We start from the raw sequence: 19,191 nt of genomic DNA, 5'->3' as shown, positions 1-19,191 counted from the left end.
AAGTAAATAGCCGATAAAACATTGAGGTAAAATGGAAACCCATTGTGTTATTCTTTCGATACGGTCGATAAATTTGTATTACTAATTGCGGTTTAGTTAATTGAATTACATTATCCTAGTGTTTTATCGTTCCTACATGAACTACTAACCATTTAAACACAATAAAATAATAAATTTTTTCGATTTAATAGCGGAAATTGAACACTACTGTTTTTCTGGGAAATACTTTTGCCAATAAAAGCAATAATTACAATTTGGGAACCATTAAGTTGTATATGAAATTCCCCGAACAACGTATCAAAAATAATAACGAAAACTAATATAATAAACATAGCAAGAGGCGAGGAACTCGATTAATATGATTTGTTTAAATTGCGAATTAATTCTCGGGATTTATTCACAAATTAATCACGATCACTAGATTTCTGCATCAGAGTAGCCATCTGCCCGAAAAAAGAAATCACTTGAAAATTCATCCAAAAATAAGTCTAGAGGACAAAATAAAAAGTCATTCAGGGTATATATTCAGTTTAGTTTTTCCTTCTGAACAACAAAATAAACTTTCTATTTTCTATAGGTTTTCATTGGAATATTTCGCTTTTTTTTCTTTTGGAAGGAGTATGAATTTAACCTTTTTTTATATTTTGAGTTTGAAAAGAACATTTAAGAACTAGAATGTCGTGGAAAGACGTGGAAACTGGTCAGTAAATAACCCTATCAAAAATTACAGGAAGGTACTGGCATAGAAGTGTAATGAATCACTCAAACTGGTAAAGAAACCTAAACTGGTAAAGAATCTTTCCATAGAGGATATTTCCTTTGGGGAAGGGACATTTCTAAGAAGGGGTACCTGATTTCCCAGCATTATTTAAAGAACGATCAGAAATTAAATAAGAAAAACTATTTTTTTCAACTGAAAGTAAGGAGCAATATTAAAACTTAAGACGAACAGAAATTATTACGTATTTGAGGGGGGTCACCCCCTAAGAAATATCTCACCCTTTACGCTAAAGTTCTTTTTAGTACTTTCATAAGAGCTATATTCTAATTAACCGGCCTTTGTGATTCAGGGGTTTGTGATTCGAACTTAAGCGTAAAGAGTAAGGGATTGACTAGGGGGCGAACTTACTTATATGTGTTATATGAATACATGAGTACACAAGTTAGCTCCCTCAATAAATTTGTGAACTACATCAAATCAAAATTTTGAGGAAGCCAGTTAGCCAAAAAAAAGTAAAATTAATCTGTAAATTTCGTTTTAGTTTTTCATGTTCGGTGAGCCAAAATCAAAGCTGCATTAATTCAAAAACGTTCAAAAATCAAATAAAAAACAAGTTTTTTAAACTGAAAGTAAGGAGCGACATTAAAACTTAAAACGAACATAAATTATTCCGTATATGAAAGGGGCTGTCCCCTCCTCAACGCCTCGCTCTTTACGCTAACGTTTTTTATTGTTTAAAAAAATAAAGTTGTGAGATACAGTCAAACTTTAGCGTAAAGACCGAGGCGTTGAGGAGGGGACAGTCCCTTTCATATACGGAATAATTTCTGTTCATTTTAAGTTTTAATGTCGCTCCTTACTTTTAGTTTAAAAAACTTGTTTTTTTGTTTAATTTTTTGACAGGAATCAGACGAAGATCCATTCTGCCCGGCACCAATGACCGACGGGATGACTGACGTTGTCCAAAAACGAATGGTCAGCTGCAGCCTCTTCTGTGATGTCCAGCCAATCCTTATCCCTGTGATGCCAGTGTTGATGGAAGCCAACCCAAGGATTCAGATAATTGTTGTCTGCCAGAGAATCTTTCTCTGTCTGTCAGTTCTCCGTTTCCAGTTCAAAAGGGTTGCAGGGTGGGAGGCTACGGGGTATGGTGCAGTTGTCCGTTTTAATGTATGCCGAGGGATTTCAGAGGTTTTTTTTACCATTATCGAGGGAGGGCGGGGAGTGGAGTTAAACTTCATCATTTGATATGCTAGACCATCAGCTGAAACGGAGATTATGCCTCAAGCAAAGATGGCGGAATGCTTCTCAGGAGTGATTTTCTTTGCCTTTAGTGGCTGAGCTCCATAGGTGTACAGCCAACAGGGTTGGTCGAACGGTTCTTAAGCTGATCTTCGTTCTTTAGCTGATCTCATACGTTCTTCAGAGGGACTTCTTCATACTTGTGAATGCGCCCCACGCTTTTCCTATTTTTGCTGCATTGTCAGTGTCTACATCACCATTTAAAGTTAGAATAGAGCCGAGGTAGTGGAACTACTCCACACTATTGATAGATTTGCTCTCCCCCCCCCCCTCCGTGCCGAGTTTAGGTTGGATTGACGCAATACCAAGAAGTGAAAAGAATCATTTTTATACAACTTTGAAAGAGTTATGCCAGCTCTGCCTCTCACAGAGACTATCTGTGTCGGCTCTTACTCTAATTAACCATGGCTTGGGTCTCAAGTCTTTTATCACTTCTATCAAGTTGATAATTCAAAAATCAACGGATTCGGTTGGGGCATTTGTTTTCAACGCCCAAAACGATGTGCCATTGGAGCGATGAAGCTCTCTTCGATCGTTTGCGAAGTCAAGCTTTGTAAGGGCTATTGGATTATCGACTTTCTTTTCAACTACAAACCTTTCATAACTAAAAATCCAATTCGTCATTATCCAAGCAATGATGTATATGAACAGAAGTAGGGAAAGGGGTGCCCTTGTTTGACTCCTTACCCAGCGTTGCACCCCGCTGTCTCGCCGTCAGAATCTTCTCTGAGTTTTTCAATAGCCCTGTTGGGACACCGTCCTCCACGAAGACCTTCCAAAGCTCGCTCTAAAAAAGAAAATTGAACGCAGCTACGAAGTCGATAGAGGCTTCGATGACTGACAGGTGACATCCCACACTGTTATCTAAGTTATCAAAGTAGTACTTGTCGTGGCCAAGCGCACATAGTATGAGGAACACGGAATCTACCAGCTTCGATGAAAATTGAACACTTTTTGTGAATTATGTGCATAATATATTTTGGTAACCTCTACCAGGCCTGAAACCTGCTTGTTCTGGTCTTGTAAATTTATTTAGGGGGTCTTTGAAGGGATGAGAACTATTATATACAAGATCTTCATCGCTTGGTCGATCTGTGATAGGCCTCGGTTGCTCGAACCGCCTTATTGTACTTTTTGCAGGTCATAATTACCCCTATGTAGTAAACGACAGAAGTATACCAATGTGGTTGAAGAAACCAATATGAAGTCGAAAATCAAAACTAATTTAAAAAAGTGAAAACTAGTCGCTCTGAATGAAACAATATCAGCTACAACATAACAATAGGACTATAACTTACAGACTTAACAATACTATCAGTATCATTTGAAGGTAACTGTGGATGGATTCTAAATCATGGATTTTGTATTCAGAAATTGACTGCCTGACATTTATAGCAAGTATAAAAAAAAAAAAACCCAGATCGGTCTTGATTACAAGACCGATCAATGATTTCAAGTCAACCGTGGCAAATCATTAAGTTAGCAGAGCGACTGTCTTGAATAAACTACACTATGAAGATGTTTCACAAATGGTGTTCAAATAAGCTAAAATTTTTGAGATGTGCTTTTAGCTACTCCTTAACTAGGAAAGTTTGAGAATTACAAATGGAATAAATCCTTCTTAGATATGTTAGTTGGCTTTGCTCCCGGAAACGGGTTTATTGACACTTGTGTTTTTCTCAAAGCACAGTAATGCACACACTACTATGCCCACAATCCGAATTTTTCATAGAATTCAGACAATCAGAAAATTCTGTGAAAAATCAGATTGGCCGAAATTAGCACTAGAAACTTGAGCATTTCTTCGTAAAACAAAATGGGATGAGAATAAGTCGACTCTTGGCTCAAACAATTTCAAGTAACCATATTGCACTACAGGACGCAAGGAGTTTAAAATGGAAGAAAATCTAACATCCAATTTTTTTTTTTTTTTTTTTTTTTTTTTTTTTTTTTTTTTTTATAGATAGAACGGACATGATAGGATGCATGATAAATATGCTTGTAAGTTTGTTTGACAATACTTTACCTAGTGCGTTGCACGAGGGATGTTTAGTCGCCTGTTAACTTTTGGCCATTGAAGACTAAAAAGTCACTCAGAGATAAAATTATAATACATTGCAAAATAAAAATCTTTAGGTAATTACTCTCTTAAATATTGTTTAAGCTTGCTTTATAATTCACGGTTTATCTTTATTTGAACGTCACCTTTCAATTTTCTCAAATTAAACAAAAACATGTTATATGATAGGGATATGTAAAGGAACTGATTATTTACTTATTTTTTCTAGGCCAAGTACTTAGCTGAGCAGTTACATATTCGGTTAGAAATAGCGTTTTCTGCCTTTTGCGCTCAAAAACTTCGTAATCAGCAAATTCGTTTGGGTCAGCCAGTTGATGGAGCGACTCAAGATCCGTCTTTGTCCCGTTTAGAATTGTTCAGTTACAAACCACCTTTAGAAAAATCAAAGGCCGCACCGAAATTGGCATCTATTGCAGAAGACGGTGAAGTGCAATCAGAGGCTCTGGAGGTTGAAGAGCAACCTAGGAGTTTTGACTGGGTACATCCGCCTCGATTACCGGAAGCGGCAGATGCAATTGACACAGAATCAATTGTTGAAATTGGAGAGAATCTAGTCACCTTGTCTCCCTCAGGTGAGTTTCAAAAGTATATATAAGATTGTGGTTTATCCTTTTTTTTGCAAAAGTTTTTAGGAGTTGCTGCAATTCTTTGGCTATATAAGTTCAAGGGTCAGTCAAATGCTTTGAGACCAAAGCGCCCGAATAAGAAAAAGCAGATATGGACAAATTGATTTTCGAAGGCTGAATTTTCACCGTACCATATTTACATCTGTAATAACTATAAAATGCTATGTTCACCCATTTCTTTATTTTTCTTTTTCTGTTACTGCCCCGCCATGCCTATTCTTAGAAGGTAGTCTACTTGTCGCTACCTACCGTTTTAAGCTCCGAGATCATTGCCTTTAAGTTTGACATCCATGTGTCCTTCAAGTTCAAAGTTTTTTTCCTCACCCGTGTTCTGTACAACGACTTCCATCATTTTATTATTTTTTTTTCAAACTCAATGTCACATAAAATCTGATTTCACATATTTTAGTCTAAAATCCAGTATTTCAATTATTAGTATTCTTATATTAGTAAGATCTTACCTGGAATAACTGTCTTAATACCCCTTCCTTTAAATTTTGGGCATATTGCACTTATTTTAGACATGTGCATTAAGGCGGAGGGCTTACCCCTCCTCCTCGTAAAACTTTTTTTTTACACCCGTCACTTAAGCACAAAGGGTTGTATTACTTGAACACCGCTCTTTAAATATGAATTGAATAAAGGAACATTTGATAAAAGTTAGGATTTTCAAAAACTGAAAATAGTGTGTAATCCTCGGCCGAATTGGCGCTTCTAAGAGTCAAAATATTTGAATATTTTCTAAGGAAATATCATGGTCTATTACGCTTCCATGCTAAACATGGATATAAGTCCATAATTTTGCATCGAACAAATTAGACATGCCCCCATATATCTTAAGTACTATTAAAGGAAAAGAAAGTTATAATTGAACTAAAATAAAAAGCTTCAAGTTATGCCAAAAACAGGTTTACCTAGATGGCGGGGTTTTGTTATACCCGTGCTATAGTCTCAACGATGTCTATGTATTTGTGTATTTTTAGGTCCATAGTGCTTTAGATTGGTTTCATAGGCCTCTCGCGCTGGTTTACGTATGACCCAAAGAATTTTCACTCACATCTGATTGTTGGGTTATTATTGTTTTCACGGTCTTTCATGTAGACATAAGTGCACTCTTCCTCTGTTAAAGCAAAAGACCTTTTATTAACTGGACTTCAAATGTCAGTAAAATCATGGTGAAAAACTTGTGATAAATTGGGTTTTTCCTGGGCTGAATATACATGCACTTGACTACTTTGACTTGCTATAGTTAGAGCTTTGTCTTTCAAAGTGCCTGCATCTCGGTACAATAGGACAGAAGAGACGTATAGAGATCGCTTAATGTGATATTTTTTTTGTATCTATGGTACTCTAAGGTCCTTAGCTATGTGTTTTAAATGCTATTTACGTACATTCTTCTCCTACATGATGTTTCTGGGTAAAAAAAATGGCAGCTGTGTTTTAGAGCTCGGCTAAAGACAGAAACTTTCAATTGATTTTTATGTATAAACAAGCCTCCATAAATCTTGAAAACACTAGTGTTGGAACATCAGTAAAACTGCTTTGTATGAGGTAGCATGTACCTTTACCAGCTTTGGAATTTTCTGCAATTGAGAATTCAGATTTTATGGATATAGCTCGGGCACCGACTTTCTTCATTGCTTAGTTAAACCCCTACTTGTCAGTAGCTCGTGGCTTCTCAGGCAAGTAGTGATGTTCGGTCTTAATGTTTCTCAACCCCCTGAACAGTATCTCAAACATAATATTGTTGAACGAAGGTATTAGATCCACTGGACCAGCCAAAACAATTTCCAGCTCTATTCTTCTGGTTTAATTTATCCTCAGAATTTTTCAGCTGACGTGTTTCATTGCTCTCCTTTTTTTCTGAGAGTTTGGTCACAGCTTGGTGTCACAAGTCTGTATCAGCCTTCGATTTGTCTCATTCAGGCATTGTACATTTCTTGAGCTAAGGCTGTTGGGCTCTATGGCCCTATTTCCTAGCAAATTGTGATACCAACTACCAGGGGCTTCCTGGGGCTAATTTTATTGGGGGGGCGCGATATTCGTAAATTTTACCGAATCGCTACCTGATTTATGCCGAATATTCTGCAGAAATCAAGAATTTTGCTAAATTTCGGCCGATTTTTCCAAATTTATACCGAAATTTTCGCCTTCGCCGATAATTTTACCGAATACCAAAAAAGTTGAGGACCTCCCCCCCCCCCCCACTCGGGACGCCCCTGCCAACTACTTTGAAAATTCAAGGTGAAATCTTCAGAGCTGTCTGTTAAACTGCTGATGTGCACAAGATTGAATATGAAATCTTTACTTCGAGTCTCGAAAATCACAAATCCCTACAATTACAAGTAGGAAAAATCTCTTGATTCATCAGTCATCCCAAGTCAATCTCATATCCCTTTTTGAGGGTAGAAGCCCGCCCAATGTCTAGAAATCTTCCAAAAATGGATAAATCTCTGAAAGCAAAACACTCACTGTATGTTTTGGTGAATGAATGAAACGAATTTGTCGCGATTGCCACAATGGGAGGCACTAGCTAAATGCATGAAATTTAGAATTCTTAGTCTCGCTGCACAAGTTTCCATTTAACATATTAAAATGATAGAGCACCACTTATAAAAAGTAATAAAAAGTATAAATAAAAAATAAAAGTATAAATAAAATAAAAAATAAATAAATAAAACAAATATAAATAAAATGGAATAAAAGCATAAATAAAAAGTATAAAAAGAATAAAAAGTAACTTGAAATTCTTGGATTTGTTTTGAAATATTTCCGGTAGTTTGAGCAGAATTCAGCGGGTCTTGTTGTGTTTTCAGAAAGTTGAAGTGAAGTTTTCAGTAAGCCAGTTTTGAAGCAGATTCATACCTAGTAAAAGGAAACTGAGAAAAATTTAAATAGTTTAGATTTAACAATCACTACTAAGGGTGTTTAACGTAAACACGTAAATATAACGTAAATATAACGAAAATAACGTAAATATAAATATAAGTCTAACGTAAATATAAATAGAACACCAAAACAGTATAAAATGACTAAGCAAAACATGGCACTTATAAGCGTTAGCGAAATCTTAGCGATTGGTGTACACAGGTCAGCTGTGATAATACAGGTATTATAAGATGCTTTTGTCAAGCTGAAATTTATAGTCTACCAGTGTGAATCCATCTTGCTTGGTCGATAGGTAGAATCTTCGTTCCCCTGGACTGTTTGGTTCTCAAGTTGCCTCAGTTGCTAGTGGCACCTCAAGTTGGTGATACTAGATTTTTATTTTCAATATGTTATATTGGGCCAAATGTTCGGAATAATTTCCTGAATCTTTAAAAAAAGTCAACGCATGTGTGTGATTTCTGTAGAGATCTTAAACGAAAAATTTCTCCGGTTGTATGATTAGTGAAGTGTAGTTAAATTGAAATTAATTTGCTCTCAAGTTTTCCACGCAAAATGAAAAAATAGCTTGTTTTTGTTGTCAGATGGAAGCAATTGTTTGCGGTGTTCTGGTAAATGGAATGAATTGTTGGTAGGAAGGGTTGTTGCGACCTGGAGCTGGGTAAATGCACGAATTTTTCTCTTTCTTTCTTTTTTCTTTCTTAATTTTTCCCTCTTATTCAATGATATTATAAATGTTTAATTGGTTAATATGTTCCGAACAAAAAAAAAAGCTGAAGAATAATCAAGTGTTTCATCTTGTTGTTTTTTTTATAAACTCTGTATTTAATTTATTCTAAGTATAACATGCTGGTATTTTGAAATATTCCAAAATATTTGTTTCTCGTTCTTAGAAAGGTTCGGAAATTGAAGCTTTTCTTATCAAAATTTGTTTCGTTGTATCTTAGAAGGATATTAAACAAACTAACGAAACAAAAAGATCCCTTTTAAAGATAATTGTGTCACTATCTGAAAACCCAAAACCCATTGATCAGTTTTTCTGCAAAACTAACATCGCGTACTAACGACTTCTTGACTCACAATAGACAAGTTCTAACCTATAGGAGGGCCGAAAAAATTCACAAACATGAAGAACTTGATACTCTAAAATAATTTTAAAGTTACTATAATATTATTTTATAATTATTAATAAGATGTCATATTATTATTAGTTATCAATTGTTATTTATAATTAATACAATTAGTCATTATTATAAAATTATTTTGAAGTTGTTATTTTAAATTATTATAATGTATTAAAAAATTATAAGACCCAAATTCTTTTGAGCAGGATTTCTCAGATTCAACCAAAGGGGGTTTCCCCAATTCTGAGGTGCATACGCATGGTTAGAGATATGTTCACATTCTGAATTATTTGATTTTAGGGGATATATCTGATGCTGTTTCAACGGTAGAATCAGACAAATTAAGTTTAGCTGGCGAGAATCTTTCTCCCTATTCTTCGCAGGAGAAATTGGGTGATCATGCGACAAGTCTTCTTGATATAATGCTGGAAAGCCTAAATCTTAGTAGCACCATTGCGTATACACGGGAAATAAAACCAATTACGAAAAGGTATGTCCATTTCTTTTTATATCTACAATAGCCTGTTTAACCAGGACTAAGAATTATGAAAAAGTTGAAGGAAAATGAAGGAAAAAGTTTTTAAAGAAGTAAGAAAAAGATTTAACAGAGTATTGTTTTACTGACTTCAATTAATAAGGAACGTGATTTTATATGAAACGTTTTGTTTGATAGTAACTGCTCTTTGGGTATAACTGATAAAATAAATGTGCAAAAAAAACAAACAAATTGACCTCAAAATGGAGAGGACAGCATGCCGGAGAAGAGAAATAATTTTGTAAAACGCCTATTTGTTTTTTTCCTTTTATTCCGGAAATGAGAAATAAAACTCAAAAGATTTTTAAGAGAATTAATTTAAATTGATCTTCCAACAAACATTTAACTGTTTATATATATATATATATATATATTTTTTACTTTTGGAGCTGGTAACTCTAGTCAACGATAAAGATGGCATTATAATCCCTCTTCCGTATCTTTTTTTTCATTCTAACTCGGGGTAAGGGATATAGTTCACCACGAAGTTGTGCAATGTCTGCTCTCGATTCTCTTTACAAAATGTCAAATAACCGTAAAAAAGGAGAAGCCAAAAGTGTCTATCCATTTAATTTAAATATGTTCAAGTGTTTTGTTATCTAATGAAATTGACCAGTAATATTGTCTATCTTAATTTCATGGGTTTTCCCCTTCTGAGAAAACAAATAAGTAAAGTTTTTAATAGGATAATTTGCATCCAATCCTTAGTCAAGCAAAAATTTATGGCAACGGTACTGAATTTACGATTTTTTTTTTCGCAATATACCAATCTGAATTAAATTTACTCCAAAATTTGTTGCTAAGCTACAAATTTTTATAAAAAAAAAAAAAAAAACCATGGTTATCACTTGTGTAACTTGTATTATTGTACTTGCCTACGCAATGTAAAACTCAAAATCATGGGCTACACGCAGTTAGGAAATATTGAGATTTCATTTGAAAAGCTAAGTGTATGCCAGGGGAAAAAAAGTTTCATTGGTCCAGTTTATAACTGATATTATTTTTGATGCAATGAAGTGGCAAGATGTCTTGAACTTTTATTTAATATTTTTCAAAAATGCAGTTTATTTTAATATTATATTTTATTACTCACAAATTGTACGTCGCTATAAGAAATTAGCTTTCAAATGAGTCCTCAAACATGTCTCTATCATGCTCCAGAGCTCCAATAGCAGCGAAAAAAAAAAAAAAACAACAGAAGAAGAGACATACCATTGCTTCTCTTGCGAAAAGTGATTTTCCCTTCTGCTCAATACTGGGGATAGCTATGGTGATTTCTCGGGAGGGGGAGAGTGGGATTCTAGAATTTTATTTATATTTTACAAATAAAATTTGTAAAATTTTAGAAATTTTTTGTAAACTTTACAAATTTTGCAAATTTTACAAATTTTACAAATTTGCCTCGGGTGGGGGTACAATTTTATTTCAATCTGACATCATTTTCTAGAAGGTTTTAAAATTCTCGTAAATTTGTTTTCGTAATAAACTTTTCCACTAAGATTAATCAAAATAACTGTATCCATTCTGGAGTCAACGTCAAATTGTGATTCTTTCTCACTTAAAAGTTTTTTTTTAGAAACGCGCTTAGATTTTCGGCTACTATGGGGTAGAGCTCGTCCGTTACTAGGCTACAGCCTACTGCAACCATTATAATTTCATAATATTATGGATTGTTTAACGTTTCTTCTTCCTTCTTTTCTCAAGGAGTTAATGAAGACCTAATTGAATCAGCAAGGTTGAGCCATACTAAATTTTAGCTAGGAAAACGACAGTAATTCATATACAGGAATTTTTTGCCTACAAATGTGAGTTTTCATTTTATTAATTGCAGCGATCTGCGATCTGAAATACAGCGATCTGTATTTAAGCATCCTAGTATCTGACTGAATGATACTTTCTCATTTAGCTAACTTACGTGTTGGCTAGCTCCTATCCACGTAGTTTTTGCAAGTTGATGCAAGTCAATAACTAGCTCCAAGTCTCATAGTTATAAGACTTAGACTTAGAGTTATAAAATAATTTCGTTTAAGTATATAGCCATTGAAGCAAAAAATATGAGAAGATAATCTCACGTTGGTCCTTAGCAGACTGGGCAACAAATTGCTGGGCTTGACAACGAAAAGTTAAAACTGCTGTAAGCGATACAAAAATAATCATTTTTTTTCATTCATCCTTTCATTGTAAGTCATGAAACTTTCTTACTAAAAGAAATAAAAATAAGTTTTGTGTTCTATATTTTCAACATAACACCTTTAAATTAGGTGTTGTTTTCTTAGACCACACTGCCGTTCTAAGACGAACAAATGAACTTTCAAATTGGGATAAATCCATTTATTTAGACAGTGAAAAAACAGGTACAAAAGTCCAGATATTTCGATCACATATACAACGACCGTCTTCAGTAGAAATACTAAAATAACCCGAAAAGTTATTTATTTTGTTGTATATAAATATGCTAGTTTCAATTTTATTATTTTAGTATTTCTACTGAAGACGGTCGCTGTATATGTGACCGAAATATCTGGACTTTTGTACCTGTTTTTTCACTGTCTAAATAAATGGATTTATCCCCATTTGAAAGTTTATTTGTGTTCTATATTTTTATATTATTGTTATATTTTCAAGAAACCGGTCTATGTCACTGTCGGCTGCTGATCGCTTCTCGTTGAAGAATTTCAACGACAGTGCATACGGATCAAGTGGACTTAACAGTCCTGTTAAATGGCGCCGAACGAAAAGCTTTTATAGAATAGCAGAAGAGCCTGAATTTCCCAGAAGACAGGCGATGAGTGACGTTGACAACTATTCCATGACTGGTTCAGTATCTGCCAGCCCTGAGAGAACACCGAAATACGGGTTTCGAATTCGGGATGAGACTGATAGTGTTAGTGATGAAAGTGGATACTCCGAAGACAAAGACGGTGAAAGTGTTGAGATGAAATCGAATGTAACAGGTATTAGTACTCTTGAAAGTAGCATGTGTGAAGAGTTTGAAATTAAGCTATGATTGTTCTCTTGTGAAGCGTCTGTTTTAGGTCTGCAAATATTTTCGTTTTGTAACCGGAGACAATCAGAGATAGTAATGTTCAGGGCTATCTGAAATGGCAAGCCATGGCTTGAATGGGAATGACATAGAAGATTCTTTGAAAAATGAAACGAAATACTTTTCAAAACTAGTGAAACGTTCTAGAAGTCAATTATCATTAATGAGTATTGATTTTTTTTTATTTTCCTTCTTCCTAAAATGGTGGATAAACAAAAATTCAGTCATATTTACGTTCAAAATTGAAGTGCTTAAAATAAAGAACAGATCAAAATGTGTCGTTGTCGTATATTTTAAAAAGAAATAAAAATAATAAAGTGAAATTTATGATAATTGTCTTCTAGATACCACCTTAATACTGGACATATTTATTGCAACTTCTTAAAGTTACTCTGCTTGTTTTTTCTTCTCTTGTTTTAGCGAGACAATGACGATTATTTAGGGCGATTTGATAATTCTATTTCAAACTTTTTTAAAATCTAGATTCACTGCCAATTTTAAGTAAATCAGCTGCAGAAGATTTTTAAAGAAAAACCAGACTGTTTGTCATTTTTCTTATTGCGCAAAATTTTCTTTGTTATTATTAGATGCAATAATCGGTAACTCTTTTTATTTTGTTCTTTCATGATCCCGTGTTCGATAATTGGTGATTTACCAGGTAATGGCGTTGTTTATAACGACACACAGGTAAAATCGTCTCTCAGTTTATAAAAACTACAACTAACAAGTCATAATAATAATAATATAATGCAAAACAAATAGGCCACAGAGCCAAGTCATGCACCACCAAGCCGCGTGAGACCAGTCAAAAACAATAAAAGCTGATTAGTTTACTGGGCTATAATGTTCTCGATGGGTGGCACTCTTCCGGGTAACCGTGTAGCGTTGTTTGGAAGTGCGATTTAGTCTAGGAAAACCTTTGACGGATCCACCCTGAGGTCGTGCAAGCGGGGCTTTCCTGCTGGGGATAGTGGAGGGGGATATGAATAAAAGTGTCTAGTATTCACATTACTATGGATATTCAAAACGTGAATGGAATCTTAAATCCAATATAGTGATAAACATAAAAGAAGGGCTTACATGAATGTAAGAGAAGGAGAAATTGGAAGATAAAGTAGACTTCTTTTTTAATTTGAAAAAAGAGAAATTGGAAGAGAAAGTGGACTTCTTTTTTAATTGGAAATAAGAGAAATTGGAAGAGAAAGTAGACTTCTTTTTTAATTGGAAATAAGAGGAATTGGAAGACAAAGTAGACTTGTTTTCTAATAAATAAAAAAAAATAATAGAAAACAAAAACAGAAATGGTTTACTTGCCAAGGAGCTATTTTAGTTTTTATAGACCGTTAAAGTGTTTTTCAGGTTGTCTGAGTTCTTCATAAGTTTGGGCAATATTTGAAAATTGTCTAATATTTGTTTGAATTTAATGATGTGTTGTTTTCTTTTTCTTCTTCTTAAAAAACTGACTACTAGAGGGCTCAGCATTTAAGTCTATCAAGTCTTTTTTCTTACTACAAAAATCTTGAGCATGGAAATGTTTATATAAACACTAATGAAGAGTTTTATATTAGGCCAGAGTTCTGTGAAAGTGCCTATAAATGATATGAGTAATAAGAGCTTTAACTGAGAAGCCTAGAAGCCAAATTTATGAAGCCTATTTAACAAACAATGGTTAAAGTAAAACGAAACCTTTGATAATCTAGTGGAATAACTTTCTAAAACTGTTTGGTGTTTCTGTAAGTCCTGTGAGTGTACTAAACGGGCTTAGTCCACTATAGTAACAACTTGGTCAAATTTACCATTAAAAGATGATTTAGTTGGCAATCATACAGATATTAAATAATCAGAGGGCCAGAACCTGATTTTCCTCGTTATCGGGTTTTGGAACTCGAACTCATCATTTCTGACACCAGAAATTTTCAGCAATCGATACTGTTAAACTAAAATTATTGATTGCTGAAATTATTAGGTGTCTGAAAGGATGAAAATGAGTTCTATTAATCTTTGCTTATTTTGCCCTTTAATATATCTATGTTTATTAAATGCCATTTTTCGGTATTAATCTTTATATTTTAGGAAATATCGCTTCACTTTAAAGACAAAGAATTAGTCAGTTAAGTGCTTTGACGCTGAAAAAAAAATAATTGATTTATGTGGTTTAGCTTTTGAACTACTCAACAAAGATCGTATCCTGAGGGAGGGTGTTTGTCCCCCCCCCCCTGAAATTTCTGTCCGAATCGTAAAAACTTTTTGAAATCGCACATAAACAAATTTTTGATGCGTTTTTTTAAAGTTAATTGTAACCCACCCTCCCCACCGAAAATAATCGTGGATTTGGCCCCGTAGTCAACTATACTTATTTATCTTTGAGAGCTCGACCCTCCTCAACCAATTTTCGGGCTTAGTTCAGTTCAGTACTGACGCCTTCAATTATCGATAGAAGTTTGTGAAAGTAAAAATTTTTTGCTTTAAAAATAAGAATGTGCTCTTTCGTAGTGCCTTTACTGAACTAACTGTGACTAGATGTAATCCGTCCAATCCGTGAACTACTTAAGGTTGAATGCTAATAAACATTAAAGTGTTTTTGTTATTAATTGATAGTTGTAGCTATATCTAGGTAAAACCGTGAACTTTTTTGCTCATTTTACAGTATTATTTTTGTATAAGGGGATTTTCCATGGTGTTCCAGTGCTTTTTGTCTTGAAGAAGTGTACGGTAAATCCATAGTTGTACTAAATTTGTGTAGATGGACCATACAGTTAGAAAGAAAAAGGAAACTAGTTGCGTAGGAATTATGGGACTTGATTTTCTGACACAAATGGGTTTTGGCACTTTATCGATCACCAAAAATACGTATGGCACCAGAAAAGATGAAATTATAGCTTTAGAGCTAATGTAAAAAAATGGGAATGTTTAAAAAAAAACTCATTGCATAGATTTACTAGATGATACGGCCAAACTTGCCAGGATTTATTAGACCTTATTTTACCTTTTCTGATACCAAAGGGATTGATGATTGGTGTTACTAATTTCAATTACTAGGTTAACATAAGTCGCTGAAATTCTTTAGTGTAAAGAAAAGACGAGGTCGAGTCCCAGCGTTCTTAGTGAGAAAAGTTGGAAATCACATGGAAGTGTATGTTCTTGCTTTAAGCTTGAGGTTCGATTTTGGTGTCTTGGAGGATTCTAGTGTCTTGGAGAATCACGGAAACAAAGATTTGAGTCTCTCGGACTGGTGATTGGTCACTTTGACTGTCAAAAGCTACGGAAAATCAGAACAGAAATTTTTGGTTCTATTTTGTAGCTACAATATGTTATTCAGTGAATCTCCTATTTTTCATTTTCAGTTTTTTTTTTTGTTTTTTTTTTAGCAGATGTATCTCAGGTTACCTTACCTTCTATGATTTTTCTTGTTTTTTGATAACCGTCTGAGTGTTTTTAAGGCAGGCTATCCGTTTGACGCTTTTCAACGGCCTTGTTTTGCCGTCGATTTGTCAGCTTTGTCAGCTTTTTCTGTCAGCTCTAGAAATCAAAGTGTTTGCTAAAAACTTTGGAAAAATGTATTATTTGGTGGGGGGCTGGGTGAATTTAAAAATACAAGCTTGGAAATAAATTCAGCGTAGGCCGCTAGGCTAGTCTACCTCTGAAAATATTTTTAGGAAATCAACAAAGAATTTTCTATTTGTAAGAAATATTTTCAGTAAAGAATTTTACCAATGTTTTAAGCATAGAAACTACTTTGGTCAGTTTTTAAATATTGTGCTTTAAATTCTCCAGCGTTGACCCAATTTGTTATCAAAATTCGCTAAAAGTGATATTTAACAATCTCTAATTTGCTCGCAGAAACGCTATTGTTAGAAAGACTGTTAAGCAGCAGATTTTGTTACGATAACAGACAGTGGCTTGAATCCGGCTCTTGCTTATATGCAATAGACCCTCAGTTAAAACTCAATTTAGGTAGAAATGAAGCAATAACAGGTAGTTAGGGGGATAAAACATATTTAGAATATAATTTGCAACTTTTTTAATGTGTTAAGGAACCTCCAGATTTTGCAGCCCATATTTTTCCTTGAGAAATCGCAGCTTAATAATGGTTAGTTGTAAAGGATTAATTACGCCGTAACTCTCTTGAAAACTGTTAACTGATGTTTAGCTATATAAGAAAAGTCCATCCGTTGCATATTGGCATATTTTATGTGCATTAATTTATGATCTAACATTAAAGGCTTAGTGCTTCCATTTTAACTATTTAAGATAATGCACTCCTTGCAAAACGATCCTGTTTTGGTGTTCAGTTTAATTGGATATATCCTATTAAAGGATGTTTGACCCCCCCCCCCCCCCCCCCCCACGAACTGTTTGTCCAACTCGTAAAAACGTAACAACAATGCACATTAAAAACATTTTGATGTGTTTTTAAAGTTTTTTTTGTAGTCTCCCCCTGAAAAAATAACCCCCCCCCCCACCTCCGAACAAAAACCCTGGATACAACCCTGCATAAGAGTCATTTTTTCTGACCTGTCGTCAAATTTCCTTTTTTAAATTTTACCGAGAAAACTATATTCGGAAACCTGCTGCTTATTATGGGAAATACTGATAAAATCTGTCTAAAAATCAGTAAGCGATACATTCCATTTTCCATGAACTTCAAAACAATAAACTTAAAAAAAATATCCAGTGATGCAGTATATAGATTAAAAATATATTTAGTGCCTTACGAATATGACGGGCATGTAGAATGTAGGAAATGTGCATTAAAAAAATGTACAAAATTGATTCGCAAACGTGATCAATTAATCAGGGACTTATCAACGACGTCATACCTGCCAGACAGGTTCTTTTCTTTTATTTAATTGAAGTATATATTTCTTGGCGTCTACCTTTCCTTTGAAGTTATGGTGCTCTGTTCAAGGTTTAAAAAGAAATTTACTAATTTTACAGTTATTTATGTCCTAGATTATCACTTTCAAATCTCCCTTGTTATAATTTGCGTAGACCTATCTTCTGATAGACCACTTATGATAAGTAAGATATGACGTACAGGTAGTAGTTATGACGCACAGAAAAAGTAGATTTGACGTTTTATGATGTTTCGGTTGCGTTACAGAAGCCAATTATCATTAATGGTAATTAATTATTCGTTATTACCTTCATCCTAAAACGGCTGAAACCTTAAATTCAACCCATAATATGCTCATAATAAGCAATAGTGGCACTTTACCTCTTTCTGTGATTATAATATAAGAATTGACAAAATAGATTTTAGTCGGTTATTAGAATGGAAATAATGACAAATATTTAATTAGTGTTAATTATAATTATCTTCAGGAACGTATCCTTAGGCATGCGGATAAGACAATCTCGACCTGTAAAACCCTGTTGTATTCGCAATATAATAATTGGATATTTGAAATGCAAATGGCACCCTTGCAAAAAAATTTATTTTCAGCCACAGAGAAATAAATATTACTTGTAAAAATCTGGTGATATGAAAACCCTGTCTATTGGCTTAAAATTTCAAACAAAAGAACTAATCACGTCATGCGTTGTTTCAAATGAATCAGTATTTGGCATGTAATCAATGTTTGAACATAGCGTATATCAAAATTATTTGTATTAAAACAAAGTTTATAGTTATTACGAAAATACGTAATAATACCAATGAAATCCAAGCACACTTGTTAACACGGACCTGCAACGTAGTGTTTGAAGTTTAATTGTGGGTTTTTCAGTTTGTTTAATATTAAACCGGTATTTGGGCTGGTCTTTAGGCAATTGGACAATATAATTCATTGCCAAAGGAGAATCGTTCGCATTGATGTGAAAACAGGATGTAAAAACCGTCAGCTTTTCTACTTGAAAAAAGGGATGCAGTAATATTTTTCCAGGCCACGAATCCGATTTTGCTCGTAGGCTCGGAGACTATTTTTTCCAGTGCATCTAAACTTACAATTATGGAATTCTATATGGCAAGTTTCAGTCATAAAATTGCATATTTAAAATTATTGGTAAAATATCATTTTTTTTATGAGCCTGTATAATTGTTGCAGACAAAGCTTAGCAAGTCAAACATATTATAGGTCAGTTATACTTTTAGCGTTATAGCCGATATTTTACCACAAGTCTAGTTCAAATTGTGTTTATTATAAGATAGACGTCGTTATATATTAAGTGATCACTAATATTGCGCTGTTTGCTTAAAATTAAATATGTTTTAACTGGGGGACTGATATATTTAGGGTTTATCTTTCTTCGAAACTAGTTGCACTACGTAATCTGATCATTCCATAAACTTTAAACATTGTTTCTTCCTATACGAAAAAATTTCGCAGCTTAGGCCAAGGATGAAAACTGTGAATAGGATTAAACGTTTTATTTTGTCTTCTATTTTTTAGCGACAATACAGTATTTGAACTTTTTATTTATGACAATCTTATTGTGTGATTTTACTGCTCTGCTCAATTTTTGGTTTTCTTCTTTTTTACGTGATTTAAATTTATGTCGAACACTTGTTATATTGGTGAAATGTTAAATATAGTTGTATTTTAACGTTGGTTTCATGTTTGTTTAAATATTTCTACTATAGATTTTGTACATAACAGGTCCGCAGAAAATGTGGCCTACTGTCATTTCCACTGTAGCCTGTAGAGCCTTTTGTAAAGGGGCATAAATTTTGAATAATGAAAACAAGAAAATGAATTCTGCGAGGAAGACAGGTGGAAGCATGGCGGATAGGGATATTCTATCCCTGTGTCAAGATATCAGGTACCAAGCGTGTCAGTGAAGCGTCATTGTATCAGCGATGTGTCATTGTATCAGCGAGTGTCATTGTGACGTCAGCCTAGTCAGACCATTTTCGACTAATTGTATTTCAGCA

General features: G+C 34.1%; 1 protein-coding gene across 3 annotated transcripts in view; it reads left to right on the top strand.

Annotated features, from left to right (window-relative positions):
• LOC148941338 (uncharacterized) overlaps positions 1-18,867 on the top strand; it is a 65,297-nt gene extending 46,430 nt beyond the window's left edge. For all 3 annotated transcript variants that reach the window (XM_089104496.1, XM_089104495.1, XM_089104494.1), the window contains exons 4-6: positions 4,312-4,675; positions 9,040-9,229; positions 11,900-18,867. In XM_089104496.1, the coding sequence (XP_088960622.1) occupies positions 4,312-4,675; positions 9,040-9,229; positions 11,900-12,281 (936 nt within the window). In that variant the 3' untranslated portion in view covers positions 12,282-18,867. The remainder of the gene's footprint in view (positions 1-4,311; positions 4,676-9,039; positions 9,230-11,899) is intronic.
• Positions 18,868-19,191: the final 324 nt, after the last annotated feature.

This window comes from Artemia sp. Qi Xiang Cuo, chromosome 18 (assembly GCF_049724085.1).
Source record: "Artemia sp. Qi Xiang Cuo chromosome 18, ASM4972408v1, whole genome shotgun sequence".
NCBI lineage: Eukaryota > Metazoa > Arthropoda > Branchiopoda > Anostraca > Artemiidae > Artemia > Artemia sp. Qi Xiang Cuo.
This window is presented reverse-complemented; position numbering and strand designations above follow the sequence as displayed.